Genomic DNA, 15329 nt, shown 5'->3' with positions numbered 1-15329 from the left:
ACATTCAAGTTTTTGGACTAAAACTAAGTAAATATACATTAAATAATGATTTTGGATAGCTCTCTGAAGTGTGCAATGGGAATTTCATTAATATTGCTTATAGGCTTCTGTCATTTTAAAATCAATTATAAGGTTTCAGAATAATTAAGTGTTGGTGAACTTATAATCTCTTTGGCTGAACTACACTGAATTGTTGTCTCCTGTTGGGAAAACACATTTTGCTGACTTAAGTTTGGATGTCTCTCACATATAGTTGGGGACTAATTATGTAATTACGCAATTAAATTAGAATAAATGTTACAGAAAGCCTCATGTGGTGTTTTGCTGAGTGCTTTTTTCCTCGTAGAAGTATGACATAATCTAATACCTTTTTAATTTGTTAGTGCCCCTCCCCTACACTGTCTCTGTCCCACCCCCCCACCCTCTCCTCTCAGCTCTTCTGGAAAATTTCAAGACCTGGTAATGTGCTGTCACTTCACTTCATCATGAGTTGTCTTTTAAATTTGTCTGAAAGTCATTTTGGCCAGAAACGAACTGCAGTTGTCATTCATGTTTGAATTGGCTGTTTATTCTCTGAATGTTTTTACTTTGCAGTCCCAGCCACCAGTCCTGTTGCAACCCCATCACCAAGCAGGAGCAATGCACTTCTGGAAGCTGCAGGACCAAGCTATGTGGCAATCAATGCCATCTCTGCCAACATGGACTCTTTTGCACGTGGCAGAACAGCAGTTCTCAATCAACAACCAATTCATATGGAAGCTGCCCATTTTGGAGACTTAGGTAAAGTTGTAATTTACTACTTTAGCTCATGATATTTAGTAAAATAATTATGGACACTCTTGGATAAGTCTAGAGAGGCAGTGTGTGACCTTTTGATGATTTTGTTTTATTATTGTACATTGGGTGTTATAATTGGTATCAACATTATACTAGTCTTCAATTATTTCAGAAAGCAGTTTGGCAATTTGTAGTTTGTAGTTGAAAAATGGATAATTTAGTGGCTCAGAGGCAAATTTTCAATTGTAATTTTTATATTTGCAAAACTAGGCATGCTTTTCAGTGCATAATCGAGATTAAATGTTGAAGAGCCAGTGTAGAGTGAGGAAAATACCTTCAGCCTTTGAAAGCATTTGGAACCCTTTTCGGAAGTCATTGTTAATGTAATTTTTAACTTCATGGCTCTGCATCTGAGTGGAGTGATTGCGTCACTAACTATCCAATTGTAATGTTAGTAAATACATTCACAAGTTGCCAGTTTGACTTTATCAATGTGAAAACTCTGGTGTGTACTTGTCTGCAAATCTAATAGAATTTCTATTATATCAATTATATTCTGACTGCTGAATGCTTACAGTAAATGTCTGTTTCATGTTCACATCCAGTTTGGCGCACATGGCAGTATGAATGTATGCAGCTAATGCTACCTTTTACCCCTGCTTTGATGAAATCTTGAACACTTCTGCTTTTGCAGTGGTCATTGGATTAATTTGCATTGCTACCTTCTCTGTTATGTGCAAAGCAAGTTATATCTGGCTGCTGAGCCTAGAGCTACCTACGGCCAAAATTCTGAATTTTTAAAATGTAATCTTGCGCTCTTGCTCTCGTCACCTCCTAAGATAATCCTGCTGTCTTTGCCAGCCAAGCTTCTGGTCGACTCTTCCAATTCTATTTCATGGTCTAATATCAATTTTTATTTATTTTTTTTTAGTTGAAAATGTTTTTGTGAAGCACGATAGCAAATTTTAAAGGTGCTATATAAATACAATTTGTTATTATTCGCAGGCGTTAAGTCACAATCTCCATATTCTTTGTATTCCCCAAATCATCACCTGTCCCTCTCCCTTAATAAAGTCATTGTTAACCCGTACACTGCAGTCTTGTACTTTCTTTTCCGTAAACAGAATGATATAGCAACGACAGAAAGTGCTACACTCAACCCCACACCACCTCCCTCACCCACATCCCAGGCCCCAAGATGACTTTCCACATCAAGCAGATGTTCACCTGCACATCTGCCAATGTGGTATACTGCATCCGCTGTACCCGGTGTGGCTCCTCTACATTGGGGAAACCAAGAGGAGGCTTGGGGACTGCTTTGCAGAACACTTACGCTCAGTTCACAATAAACAACTGCACCTCCCAGTCTCAAAACTTTCAACTCCCCCTCGCATTACTTAGACAACATATCCTTCCTGGGCCTCCTGCAGTGCCACAATGATGCCACTCGAAGGTTGCAAGAACAGCAACTTGTATTTTGCTTGGGAACCCTGCAGCCCAAAGGCATCAATGTGGATTTCACAAGCTTCAAAATCTCCCCTTCCTCCACTGCATCCCAAAATCAGCCCAGCTCATTCCCGCCTCCCTAACCTGTTCTTCCTCTCACCTACCCCCCCCCCCCCACCTCAAGCCACACCTCCATTTCCTATCTACTAACCTCATCCTGCCCCCCTGACGTGTATGCCCTCCCCGGACTGACCTATCCCCTCCCTACCTCCCCACCTATACTGTCCTCTCCACCTATCTTCTCCTCTATCCATCTTCCATCCGCCTCCCGCTCTCTCCCTATTTATTTCAGAACCCTCTCCCCATCCCCCTTTTCTGATGAAGGGTCTAGGCCTGAAACGTCAGCTTTTGTGCTCCTGAGATGCTGCTTGGCCTGCTGTGTTCATCCAGCTCCGCACTTTGTTATCTCGGATTCTCCAGCAGCTCCCATTATCTCTATCAGCATTTTCCTGCTCCTCCGATGCTGCCTGACCTGTGTTTCCCCAGCTCCAACTGTGTTGTCTCTGACTCCAGCATCTGCAGTTCTTGGTATCTCTGAATGATCTCAGTATTACAACTTTAACGACATAATAGCTTTGTCCTTTTTAGCAATTTTCATTAATTAGTTCTTCATACATAGTAACTTGCAGTTCAGAACTATATTTTTTCTTGCATCATTCTAACTCTGGCTTGGCCAAACATTTTTCCTCCAAGGTGCTACACTTTTTTTTATTCTCACTAATGGGGTCAATGAGCAAATTTTTAAAATAAGTTTTGACATAACATTAAACAGACACTAACCAACCAAGAAAAATCACTGTGAAAGCAATGAAGTGATTGTTTGTTTGTAAACTGAGTAATTAATAAATTTACAAGTACCAAGCGGCAGAAATAAGGAAAAAATGGAAAAAAAATGTTATTAGTTAAGAAGCAGAATTGCAGAGTGACAGATTAGGCCCCTGAGGACGGAGCTGAGATAAAGCGAAGGATTAGAATTTAACTGCTGACCTTGCATTTGCCTTTGGAGCACATTTTTGATCTGACCTCAGTAGAATTCATACAAAAGTGGGTTTTGGAGGCAGGTTGCTTTTCGGCCTGGGTGTGTTCTCTCTCCTTTGACATGTGAGGAGGTGGCTGCATGTTTTTCCACACCAAATAACCACTGTCTGGGTGAATGTCTGGCTCACTTCCTGTCTCTAGGTATCACTCACCTTATACCTGCTGAGAAAAAAGGTACGTGTGAGAATCTGCAAGAAGGCAGGAATGACAAATTTCTCTCTAACTGGGACATTTCAAGATAAATATACAAATGTCTGAGTTTGGAGAAGGAACTGGCCATTTGACCCTTCAAGCCTGATTTAATAAATTCATGACTAATTTGATTGTAACCCCAACTGTGTGCTCTTGCCTACCCCCAATAACCTTGCATTCCTCACTTAGCAAGAATCTATTCGCCTCTGCCTTAAGGATATTCAAGGATTCTTCTTCCAACATCTTTTAATGAAGAAATTTCAAAGGCTCATGATCTTCTGTGAGGGGGAGAAAAAACCTCATCTGTCTTAAATGTATGATTCCATATTTTTATATATTTTTATGGAATCTTAGTTCCAGATTCTCCCATAGGAGTAACCGTCCTCTCCATATCCATAAACCCTCTGAGGATCTTACCTTTCAATCAGGTCACCCCTTACACTTCTGAACTCCAGTGAATGCATGCCTAGCCTGTCCTCTTTAGATAACCTGCCTATTCCAGGTATTAATCTTGTAACCCTTCTCTGAGGTACTTGAAATACGTTGGATAGGGTTAAAGATGTGGGTCTGGATGGGATGCTGTTTGGAGGATTGGTGTGGATATGACGGGCGGAATAGCCTGCTTCCACACTGTAGGGATTCTGAGATTCTAAGTGAGAAATATTAATTCTAGATTAAACATTGAGAAAATGCCATTTGTGACTGTAAATCCAGAAGCCTAATGTGCAGCAGCACATATGATAGAAATGCTCTGGTGATGAGCAGTATGTTATTGGATAGTGGAGCAGAAGAGGAAGCAATCGCTGTTTATGTAGCATTTTTTTCTTTTTCATTGGTTACACCCCATACCAGGCTAAGCTTAGAAAGTGAATGAAGCCCAATCCAAAGTAACTAATGAGTTACTTATAAAGAAGCTAACTCTCAACAAACTTCAAAATATGGATTTCTTGATGGCTAAATTTAATAATGTCTAGAAAGCATGATCTCAAATATTTTTATGACTATCCTCTGTATATTTTGAATGATACAACAGATGGTGATAGGCCCAACTTTATGGGGATCGTGGAAATGATAATGAGAGGCCACCCTGAATAATGGATATTGTAATGTTATATTTATATCCTGAACTTTTTTTTTATTGCCCTTGGGAATTCCTGAATAATTTTAGATATTTTTGTTGTGTATGTCTGACTTCATGAGGAGATGCAACAATTTGGTATAAATTCATGGCATTTCAAGTTTTGCATATTTATTTGGAAGGAATTTCATGATAAGCCAAAGAATTGCTATATCATAATGTTAGATAAGAACATATAAAGGTATAATTTCATATGCTCAATACCTTGGAAGTGTACAGTAAATCGAGATTTAACTTTGTAATCTCTCTAGCCATTTGTGTTATGTTCTCTGAATTTTTGAAAAACTCACTTCATGCCTCATTGCAACCAGCTGTTTGTATAACTGTTGTATGTGTACCTTTTACAATGAGAGATGAAAGTATCCAGCTGTCTGCAGTGAAGTATGCAGAGAGGTCCTTAGAAGGTCAGACATTGAAGAATTACCGGATGCAAGTTGTGGGCTGGATCTATAGTAAAAAATGGCAACATGAATTTGTCACATTTGTTGCACTGGGCAGTGTGCCACCTCCACTTTGGCATTTTTCCCAAGGGTTGGGTTTGGTAATCTACAGTGTGAATGGTGTGCAGCATTTCTCATCTTACCAGTTCATCATGCATTATCTCAAAGGTAAGAGGAGCTTCCAACAATTGCTCCATTTCACAGGCAAAAGTAGGCCTTGTACTTTAAGAAATGTTTTTAAAATCCTGGATAATGGTGGCTGTACTGTACCCACCAATAATTGATGGGAATCATTTCACAGTTACACAGGATTGTTATTTTTCAACAGGGAGTGGGCTATGTTACAATATTGAATATTCATTGGATTGTAACCAACATATGGTATTGAAGAAATATTCTTGCCTCCTGTGGTCTACCCTGGTTTGCTACAGAATCTTTCAGTTCAGATATACCTTCTTACTAAATAAAGAGTCCATGCTACTCTCTCTTCGTGTTTTTGTTTTTAAATAGGTCATTCTTGCTTGAATTATAAAGCTGAAGAGACTAACTCCAGACTCTCAAAGACTCTTGAACAAGTCCTGCAGGACAGCACTGCTCTCCCGTATATCATCCAGTTCATGGAGATGCAAGGAGTTGAACATTTGGTTAAATTCTGGTTGGAAGCAGAAAGTTTCCGTTCCACAAGCTGGTCTCGCATCAGAGCCCACAGCCTGAACACAGTAAAGCATAGCTCTTTAGCAGAACCTGCATCCCCTGCAAATAGACGGTGCGATGTTGATGTACCGGCATCACTTGACTCCTCTGTGTCTCCTGAGCTGGAGGCAAAGGGTAATCCAGTTTCTAGTGGTGATAAACTTAATGTTTCAGACTCCACAAGCCTGGGCTGCATTGGACAAAACAAAAACTCTCCAAATCACTCATTAAATCAGGGTGACAGTGATTTGAATCCATTGCATGTTGGAGCATCAAGAGCAATGACCATTCAAACAGGGCTGGCAAGTCAAGAATCCCAAAAACCTGCATCGAAAGGACATGCTCTTCAAACAGGATTGAAAAGCCTATCAGACAAATTGATGAAAAGTAAGCCTGCTTCTATTACTTTCTTCCAAAAATGATCACTTGGTTCAGTTTTCTCTTCTGGGTAATGTTATTTGTGATATTGAAGAATAAATCAATGCCAACAATGAAACTTTGAGAGCCTCCCTAAATCATTGCTGACTGATTATAATTAACTAGAATGGCCAAGCAGTAATTAACTTTCAAAATATAATGTGCTCCCAAAATGGTTAGTGGGTTGATAGATAAGTAGCTAAGCAAAACAAAAACAGGATGCCCTAGTTTCCATCCCTGATCTGTGCTTAATTCATCACGAGGAAGGAAATTCTGTCTTTTAAGGATAGTCCTTTTTTGGTAATGCAGCAAGGGCAGGATATGTATTTTGGATATGAAAGGCACTACCGATTTAGTGTCAGTGGTATACATCTTAGCATGTTGCCTGTGTTTTTTTTAAAGTAAAATGCAAAATTTGATATTGCCTACCATTTTGTAGCAAAGTAAGTTGTAAGTCTGTGAACTTTGAATGCGCAGCTTTTAAAACAAGTTCCAGTTTGAGGCCTCCATGGTTTGACCTTCCTTTTGGAGAACTCTTTTACAAATAGGAAGTGGTAAATGTAACAGTCTTGTGTAATGGCATGGTTCAGTTCAAACCAGCTAGATTACTTTATAAAGAACGATGTGTAATTCTGGTTTATTGCTGCATGAACAAGTTGGGAGCATTTATCATTACAGTACTGTAGTGGGAAAGTGCTGCACTGCTGCTAATACTGCACTTTGAATAAGATTTTAAACCATCGTCCAACATGCCTGTTTATTTAAGCCAAAGACACAATTTGAAAAAAAGCAGAAAAGTCACTTGAGTATCTTGCCAGTGTTCCTCACTCTATGAAGACTATCAGAAGAACTACAAGTTTTTGTTCCTTTCTCTTTGAGAGTCAAATGTACAAGTGCTGAAACTTCACCCACCTCCCCACATTCCTGGTCCTCAAAATGAGAATTTGGTAAGGTGACAATTAAATGTTAATATGGACCAGACCAAACCCCCTCCAAATATATTAAGAAGATAGTCTAGACACTAGCTTTGCCTTATTGTAAAGGCAAGTACCAGGTGTTGCATTCCAGATGCAATTCAAGCTGCTAGATTTGAAGCAAAACATACTTTATTCATACACTATAATTAAAATACCACAAAAGAAAGAAAAATATTGGAATAATTAACTCTGTTGGAAAAATTAACCAAATAATATTTTAATTACTAAAGAGCAACTGTTCCAATGTAGTAATATACACACCCTTGGCCAAAGGCAAAATTTAATAAAATAGATTGTCTTAGTCAATTCTCCAGTCCAGGAGGAAGAAAGTGGCAGGAGAGAGAGAGAGAGCACGAGGGAGAGGGGACAAGAGATGTACTTCCAAACCCAACTTCAAGTCACAGCAGCAGCTACTACTGAAAAACTGACACTTAAAACTCCTGGCTCTGGGGGAGCATCATTCCATTCATACCCCATCCATTCAGACCGCTTCTATTATCCCAACCTTTTGCAAAAAAAAGCCCAAGGCCCCTCAAGCTTTTTACTTAATTGGATTGGAATAGACAGTGCACACCTCTGAATTCAAACTTTTTTAAAAAAAATGGACAAAATGCACCTCTTAAAGCCATTTTTGTCACTATTCTACAAGACAAAATTTCATTCAGAAAGCTATAAGTCATGTGCCATAAAACTTTGCATTCTATTCTTCAACTTATTGAATAAATTGATTCCATTGTACAAGTTTTTACATTCTGGCAACCAGCCAGTTGTTTACTTGAATTCAGTGTCTGCATCTGTAGGAAGCATGGTAAAGGTCCAAGAAGCAACATTAACAACAAAGCCATTCAGAGTGCACAGAATTTGATAAGTTGAATACTGAGTCTATCTTAATCTGTTTCTGCGCTTGGTAAATAAAGGGTCTATTATTCTTCTAAATGTTTCATTATTGTAAATATAATTATTTTTAACTTTAATCCTTCATTTAAGCTCCTGATTTAAATGGATGCTGAGATTTTTGTATACAGAATTTGATGTAATTTTTAAAAATAAGCAAAATTAATTCATATTTATACTTTCTGCAAGTTTAATGAAAGGCCACAGATCTTGTTATTTCCTATTTCAGGATTTTAAATTCTTAGAGTTATGCAAACTGTGGGATGATTCATACACAACTATCTCCTTTACACCCTTCTTCAAACCCAGATCCCCAGCCACGTCTTTTGGAAAAAAAAATTCATATCAAAGACTGTGTACAATGTAGCTTTAATTTGAAGTTGGGAATCCATGTGACAGACTGATTTACAGAGGTATTTCAAGGCAGACATCAGTAATGAAGCATATTATTTCAGACTAATTTTACTGTTTGAAAATTCTTCAAACACCAAAATAGGATCAGAAAAGAAGTCTTCCATTTCCTTCACAGATTTTGATACCGTCTGCCATTAACTTGTCAGAGACAGATTTGCAGGTGGCGGGTCGGGGTAGGGAATGCTTTATACCCTGACACATGAAGCATTGTAAATCGTCTCTATTTGTGAGGTATGCTATGTGCATTCATTTGCAAACCTCCATCTCTCGTAACACAGTTTTCAATCTCTAATTCCTACAATGAATACATTACCTTCATTCCTAGTTCGGAGTTTGCTGGTTTACAGTAACTTACAGGAAAAGGCCATTTTAATCCCATTGAGTTGAGGAACTTTCAGGGATTTTTAAACATGGCACGCCACAGGAATGTAAGATGCAATAGTAATTTTACAAAAGACAGCCAAATTAAAGTAATCCAAAATTATTTTGACAGTTAGAGAAAAATAACTCCAAAAGAGAAAATCCCATACTTGGCAATAAATTTCAGTGATCGATTTAGTGCTAATTGCTTTGGTGCAGCAGGTCATTGTGGGAGGTACCTCTAAAAGTCAGGCAGCAATTTCCTTTGTGCCTGGTGAAGTACATTGCTGTTTCTGCTGTGATTTCATAGCCTTGCTAATGAGATTCAGTTCACAAAAGATGATGTGCTCCTGTAACCCACCGTGCAAAATTAATTTGTTGTAGTGTGGCATATTTGAAACTTGCTGATCAGGTAGGTTTTCTGTTTCCTGTGTTCTTCAATTTACAATAAAATTTCAATCACCATAACTAACAGGCTTGTGGAAAACACATTGTAATGCATTTGTTAGTGCACCCTAGGGTTTTACTTTGAACAGTTAAGTTCATAGTTGTTTTCCTTTCTGCAGGTATAGAGCGTGATGCAGTTAATATATTTACTAAATACATTTCACCAGATGCTTCTAGACCAATTCCAATTATAGAAGCAATGAGAAATGATATAGTCGGTAAGTAACTCTCAGAATTGCTCTTTTAAGTGGGAGATGGTGTGGGACTAGCTGGCCTTCAAATACAAAGGGCATTCAATTTATTTTGCAAGTTAAATAACGCAGTCTGGCAAACTCTTCCCCCCCCCCCCCCCCCCCCCACTCCTTCCATTAGTCTTCCTCCTGTTACCATTTTTTAAACGGCACTCAAGATTGTTGCTGGGCTGCTTTTCCGTGTGTGTTGACAGTCTTTCAGTATCTTGCTATTGTCACCATGACTTGCATAACTATTCAATGTTGGGTGTTCCATCTGTGGACACCTTTACAAATGAAGTGAATTTTATCCAGATGTACTTCCTGGAGATGTGCCAGATAGAATTGGACCGCTGTCACTGAACTGCTGAGTGTCATTTTGGTAGCAGCCTGTCTTTGAAGGCCAAGTATAGTCCAACTGCTCTGTCACCTTTTTAAAAAAAAACAAATACAGGGCCAGAATCATTCAGTTTTCCCATCTTGCATGTTGTTTGTTATGGAACTTCACTGTTATTGGTATGTTAGTGAGAATAAACACTTTGTGTGATATCACAAAGTTTATTGACATCACAACTGGGAAAAACACCTTCAGTCAGTTTCCAGTCACAATGCCCTCAAAGAGGATGTTTTTCATGATCCATTAGGATGAGTCCACTGAAAATGCTTATCTTCAAGCAACTTGTAACTACTATCTCTGAATTGGAGTTGTGTAGGGTGACTGGGAATCCCACTATCGCATTTTTTTAGGTTTCTGACAGATGTTGGAGTTCTACGGAAAGGCTGGAATGGCTGGGACTTCTTTCACTGGAGCATAGGATGTTGAGAAGGCAACATAATAGAAGTTTATAAAGTAATGAGATGTATTGATAGGGTTAATGGTAGTTGTCTTCTCCCTAGAATGGGGGATTTTGAGACTAGAGGGTACATTTTTTAAGGTGAGAAGAGTGAGATTAAAGACATGAGGCAAATTTTTTACACAGGACGGTCCACATGTGGATGAACGTCTGAGGAAGTGGTGGATGTGTGTACAATTACAAGGTTTAAAAGTCATATGGATAGATACATCAATGGGAAAAGTTTGAAGGGATATGGGCCAGAAGCAGGCAGGTGGGACTAGTTTAGTTTGGGATTATGTTTGGCATGGACTCATTGAACCAAAGGGTCTGTTTCCATGCTGTGAGACTCTGTGGTTTGAAGACAAGTTTTTAGGAGGTTTATGAAAACAGTTTTTGGTAGGGCTTGGGTGAGTGACAAAGCAGCCAACAGCTAGGAGAAAATATCAAAGAAAAAAAGCCTATGACCAAGATCAGCAATGTGAAGTGGAGAATAGGAGTAAATAATGACAGAGATTGAGTGTCTATGCCTCTCCCTTTATTGATGACCTCCTGTTGAGTATTTGTCTGATGCAAAGGTAGAACATTCCCTTTTGTTACAACTGCATTTTGAACTTGCCTACCTGTTGATTGAGCTGTTTGATGATTTAGAGAGGTGGTGTTTTGCTTTTGAGATGTCCGTCCAAATTTTCATACATTGGTTTTCAAGAAATCCTGGGTGGTTGGGTATTAACTGAAGACTGTGTACAAAAGTCTTGGAAGCTAACGGTGACAAAAACAGCATGCCTGTTTTACTTTTCGTTTCACTTTCACACAATGCTGTCTTGTAGTTCGTGTTTGGTTTTACGCCCCAAAAAAATCTTAAAAAGAAAACTACTATTTCACTAGCTTCAGAATTAAGAAAATGTATCCTGGTTGTGTATCATTCTGCAGTACTGAAATCCCTTCTTTGGTATAAACAAATGTGCTTCTCTCTTAACAGCTAAGATATGTGGAGAAGATGGACAAGCAGATCCCAACTGTTTTGTCTCTGCACAAGCTGTAGTATATGTTATGATGGAAAACGAGTGAGTAAATATGATGGAAATGATTATCTCAAAATACTAATAGCTTATCCTGTTGGAGACATGTCAAACATTGGAGAAGAGGAAGTGTTAGGCCTAACAAGAAGTTTTGTACAGTTTGAGACATAGATATGCAACCAGAATGGGTGGATTTTTCTCAACCAGATACCCAGTAAGTGGGTACAACAGTAGTGTTACTATAGGGAAACCTGTAAAACTACTATTTTTGGTAACCTATGGAGGCAATGTTACATGTTTAGTAATGGTGCATGTATTGCAGCATTCTAGTCTAATAAAAACGAACCTGAACTGAAGATTTCTGCAGGCTCAGTGGTACCCAAGCACATTGCGGTATAGTATGAATAGTACAGAACGTACGAGTTTAACTGAGATTGTTAGGCAAATGTCATTTCTCAGTCATTTGTAAACTGCCTGTTGACTTGGGCAGCTCAGATATCAGTCATTTACCTAAAACACCTGACTGGGATGCAAGAGTTATCATAAAGTCACTGTGAAGAGAGAGAACTGCTGTTATGGCCATCTTTATTCCTGTTGTTGAAGCTTAAACTTAACTTTGAAACTGAAGCAAGTACATATCTCAAATTGCCATGGCTTTTCAATTTTAAACATAAGCACACTTTTTAAAACTTGTGATGCAATGCATTCTCAAATCCAGGTTCTTCTGTTCCCTTTATTCCCATTATGCTGTGAAGCCTAGTTTATTATTAGAAGTGATTGACAGACTGTCATGTATGACAGCAAGTCATTCTTTCACCAAATGTTGAGACTGGGGCGAGAAGGAAGAGGAATTTTCACTGCAGTTTTGCAGTAAAGCCTGTAATCCCAATTACCTCACCCGCCCACCAACAATATTATGGCACTACTTCTAATAATAACTTCATTGTTATGGATGGATGAAACTTCAAATTTAAGCATGTGAAAGACAATCCCTGCCACCCCTCTTCCCTGATGTACCAGGAGCTGCTTGGAGTACTATGACAATCCAGTACTATCATAGTAATTTTCTGATGCCCTGTTCTTCTTTTAACATAGTACCAAGGGATCTTTTGTGTCTCCTGAAAGCTCAGATCAAGTAGGGCAGGTGTGGGGAATTCTTGGTTTAGCATGTTATTCATAAAATGGCATGTCAGCAGACCATGCAACACTCCCTCAGTACTGTGTGATGTATCAGTCTATGTTTCATGCATAAGTCTCTGGAATGGCCCACTGGCTTAAACTAGTACTATATTGTGCCACACTGGTGAAATGCACTGGAAATCCTGCCATTCCTCATGTCATCAGATAAGTTAAGGATTTTATAAAAATATGCATAATTCCCCAGTTTACCTGCCTTTTAGACCCTGTTGACAGACAGAACCAACCAGATTATTGGCAGGCAAAAGGCCTTTGTCATTGTTCTGTGGAATGGTGACCAATTGTCAATCAGCTCCTTGTTGCCTGCCAAATCTCACTAGTATACACTGATTCCAGCTCATCTGCAGCTCAGCGTTCCCCACTTTGAACAACACAATGTGAAGTTATTTTCACAATCCTTGAGTTTTTAAAACAGTTCCTTTCTCATTCTGATCCACAATCAAAAATACAAAAAATTAAATGATAGTTTTTATAGCTTTCAATGTCATCAGATGACAGTGAAGTTAAAGTAAAATATGTTGTACCAATATTTCATAATTCCTCACTAGTGAGTTTCCTGGTTGCATTTGTTCTATAACCAACACTGCAGATTATTGTGGATTGGATCATAAATATAAGTGCAAGACAAAGATACACAATACTACCTTTGTCTTGATATGAGGGAATCTCAGTTGGGATGCCATCAGGAGCATAGGCTTTGTTGCTTCTTGTCCATTTGCTTCACTATCGCCATTTTTCTACAATGATGGTTCCTGGCTTCTCCCTCAATACTCAAAGTCTGGAGAATATCAGCTGCCACTGTGAATTTTCAGTCAAGGTGTTGTTCAAAACGTTCTTTTCAGTGTTAACAATGGCCTTATCATTTTAAAAGAAACATGTTCCTGAGAATTTAGAGCATTTTATCCACTCCATCTTGGTCTGTAGATGGCCCTGAAACTCCATAAATGCTCTTAACTGACTTCTTAAACATTCAATGGACTGAGCATTGCATCTGGATGGCTGAAAATGTCTTTCCTGTCAGCCCTGTTTTCTCAGCTGTCACATTGCCAATGTTCGCAGGCAAGACAAAGAAAATGGATCGAAGACCATTTGAAACTCTCCATGGAGCATGAAAATGTTGACATTAGTGATTGAAAGACCATGTTACCAATCATTCAGAACATCCACAACCGGTCCATCGAGCTACATAATACTTTGAGTCTGTGTCTTAATGCTATAAGTCAGGGGAGTGGCAGGAAAAGGAAGGGAGAAAATTCTGCACTTTAGATAAAACAAGCTAGTAGGATGTTACATCCCAGCTGGGGATGTTACATCCCACCTGCCCAAACATATATTGGTCAAGTGGTAACCTTTTCAGTTACTTGAGGACCCATCGCAGAAATCTGTGACTCTGACTGACCACTGTCACATCAGTAGATAACTGCTGACACTAGCTTAGAAACTAAGAAATTGCAACTGTCAGTGCGACTTTATTAGTGTTGATGCAAAGGATGTATAGCTTGCATAATGGAAATCTGAATCTCAGGCCAAGCTGAGTGTAAAAGAAATTCCTGTGGCGAATAACTTAATGTAATTCTGCTGCAGTGTCTTGTAGAGTTTGCATATTAAATAAATTCAATTCAATGTAAAGTCAAAACACTTTGTCAATGCACCTTATTGAGCTTGTCACTAACCTGCATGCTGTCATATGTTCGGAAGAATGAGAATGTATTTCCTGAAATACAAGGGCATTAGGGAAGGCAATTATTTTCAAAACTCTTTTCTTTTATATTCTTGCTCAAGCCAAAATAGTTGATTCTTTTCAGTCTGCCTTTGCTACCATGAACAGTGCGCTACCCCAAGCGTGTGGGGCATATTTTTACCTGTGATATTGCCTGCAAATAGAATTGCTGACTGTGCGTGTCACTAAGACGACAGTGTGATTTCAGCTGGAGTGTTGCATTCTGTTGACTCTTTAGGGGACAGATATAAACTGAAAAGAATATCTTGATGAAATTGTGACTGATGATTTATTGCCATCTTGTGGTTAAACATAAAAGGAAAATTTGGGCTCTGAAGTTATGCATGCTGACTGCTGCTGAGCCATAACTAAAATCTATTCTTTAAGCTATTCCAAAATTTCAGGGCAAAATAAGTTCCATTCATAATAGTGCATCATTTTTGTTAAAGATTGCATAACATTAGCAAAAAAATTACCATGTGCTGTTGCAGGGTCAAAATAAATAAAATTGGGTTGCTGTTTCAACAACTCTTTGCACACTTGTTATTTTCTATGTCTACTTTGCTTTCCCCCTCATGCTCTATCAGAAAGCAGCAGATTCAATAGCACGTTACCTTTTCTTTCATAGTTTATTTTTCAGAAGTGCAACAATCACTCTGTTGTACACATTAGCACCACAATTGCTGAGAAATTCTGAAAAATCCGTCCATTGTATGTGCTAGTGTATCCATTATATCTCAATTTTGTATTGTTCCTCATAAGGTCATCTGATCCAGTTCACATTCAGTTATCATAATGTTTTTCTATTTAATGCTTCAAAACGTTAAATGGGTGAGAATGCATGCAGAAATTCTGCATTTAGATAATTGTGAAATTCAGAAGATGATCTAAACACCTGAAATAGCAATATTCGCTTATCTGTTTCAAATACAAGGATGATTATGTTTTGTATTGTCTCCTTCAATTACTGAAGAAAATCCTATAATTTGCTACCAATTCTCTCCTACAATTCACCTGTGGCTTGGGTCCCATGG

General features: G+C 38.6%; 1 protein-coding gene across 2 annotated transcripts in view; it reads left to right on the top strand.

Moving 5' to 3' along the window:
* akap10 (A kinase (PRKA) anchor protein 10) overlaps positions 1 to 15329 on the top strand; it is an 81955-nt gene that overhangs the window by 42085 nt on the left and 24541 nt on the right. For both annotated transcript variants that reach the window (XM_048557235.2, XM_048557236.2), the window contains exons 3-6: positions 595 to 780; positions 5602 to 6171; positions 9413 to 9511; positions 11339 to 11423. In XM_048557235.2, coding sequence (XP_048413192.1) covers positions 595 to 780; positions 5602 to 6171; positions 9413 to 9511; positions 11339 to 11423 — 940 coding nt within the window. The remainder of the gene's footprint in view (positions 1 to 594; positions 781 to 5601; positions 6172 to 9412; positions 9512 to 11338; positions 11424 to 15329) is intronic.

Source organism: Stegostoma tigrinum, chromosome 27, assembly GCF_030684315.1.
Source record: "Stegostoma tigrinum isolate sSteTig4 chromosome 27, sSteTig4.hap1, whole genome shotgun sequence".
Lineage (NCBI taxonomy): Eukaryota > Metazoa > Chordata > Chondrichthyes > Orectolobiformes > Stegostomatidae > Stegostoma > Stegostoma tigrinum.
The sequence above is the reverse complement of the archived record's forward strand: the minus strand, read 5'-3'. Positions and strand labels throughout refer to the sequence as shown.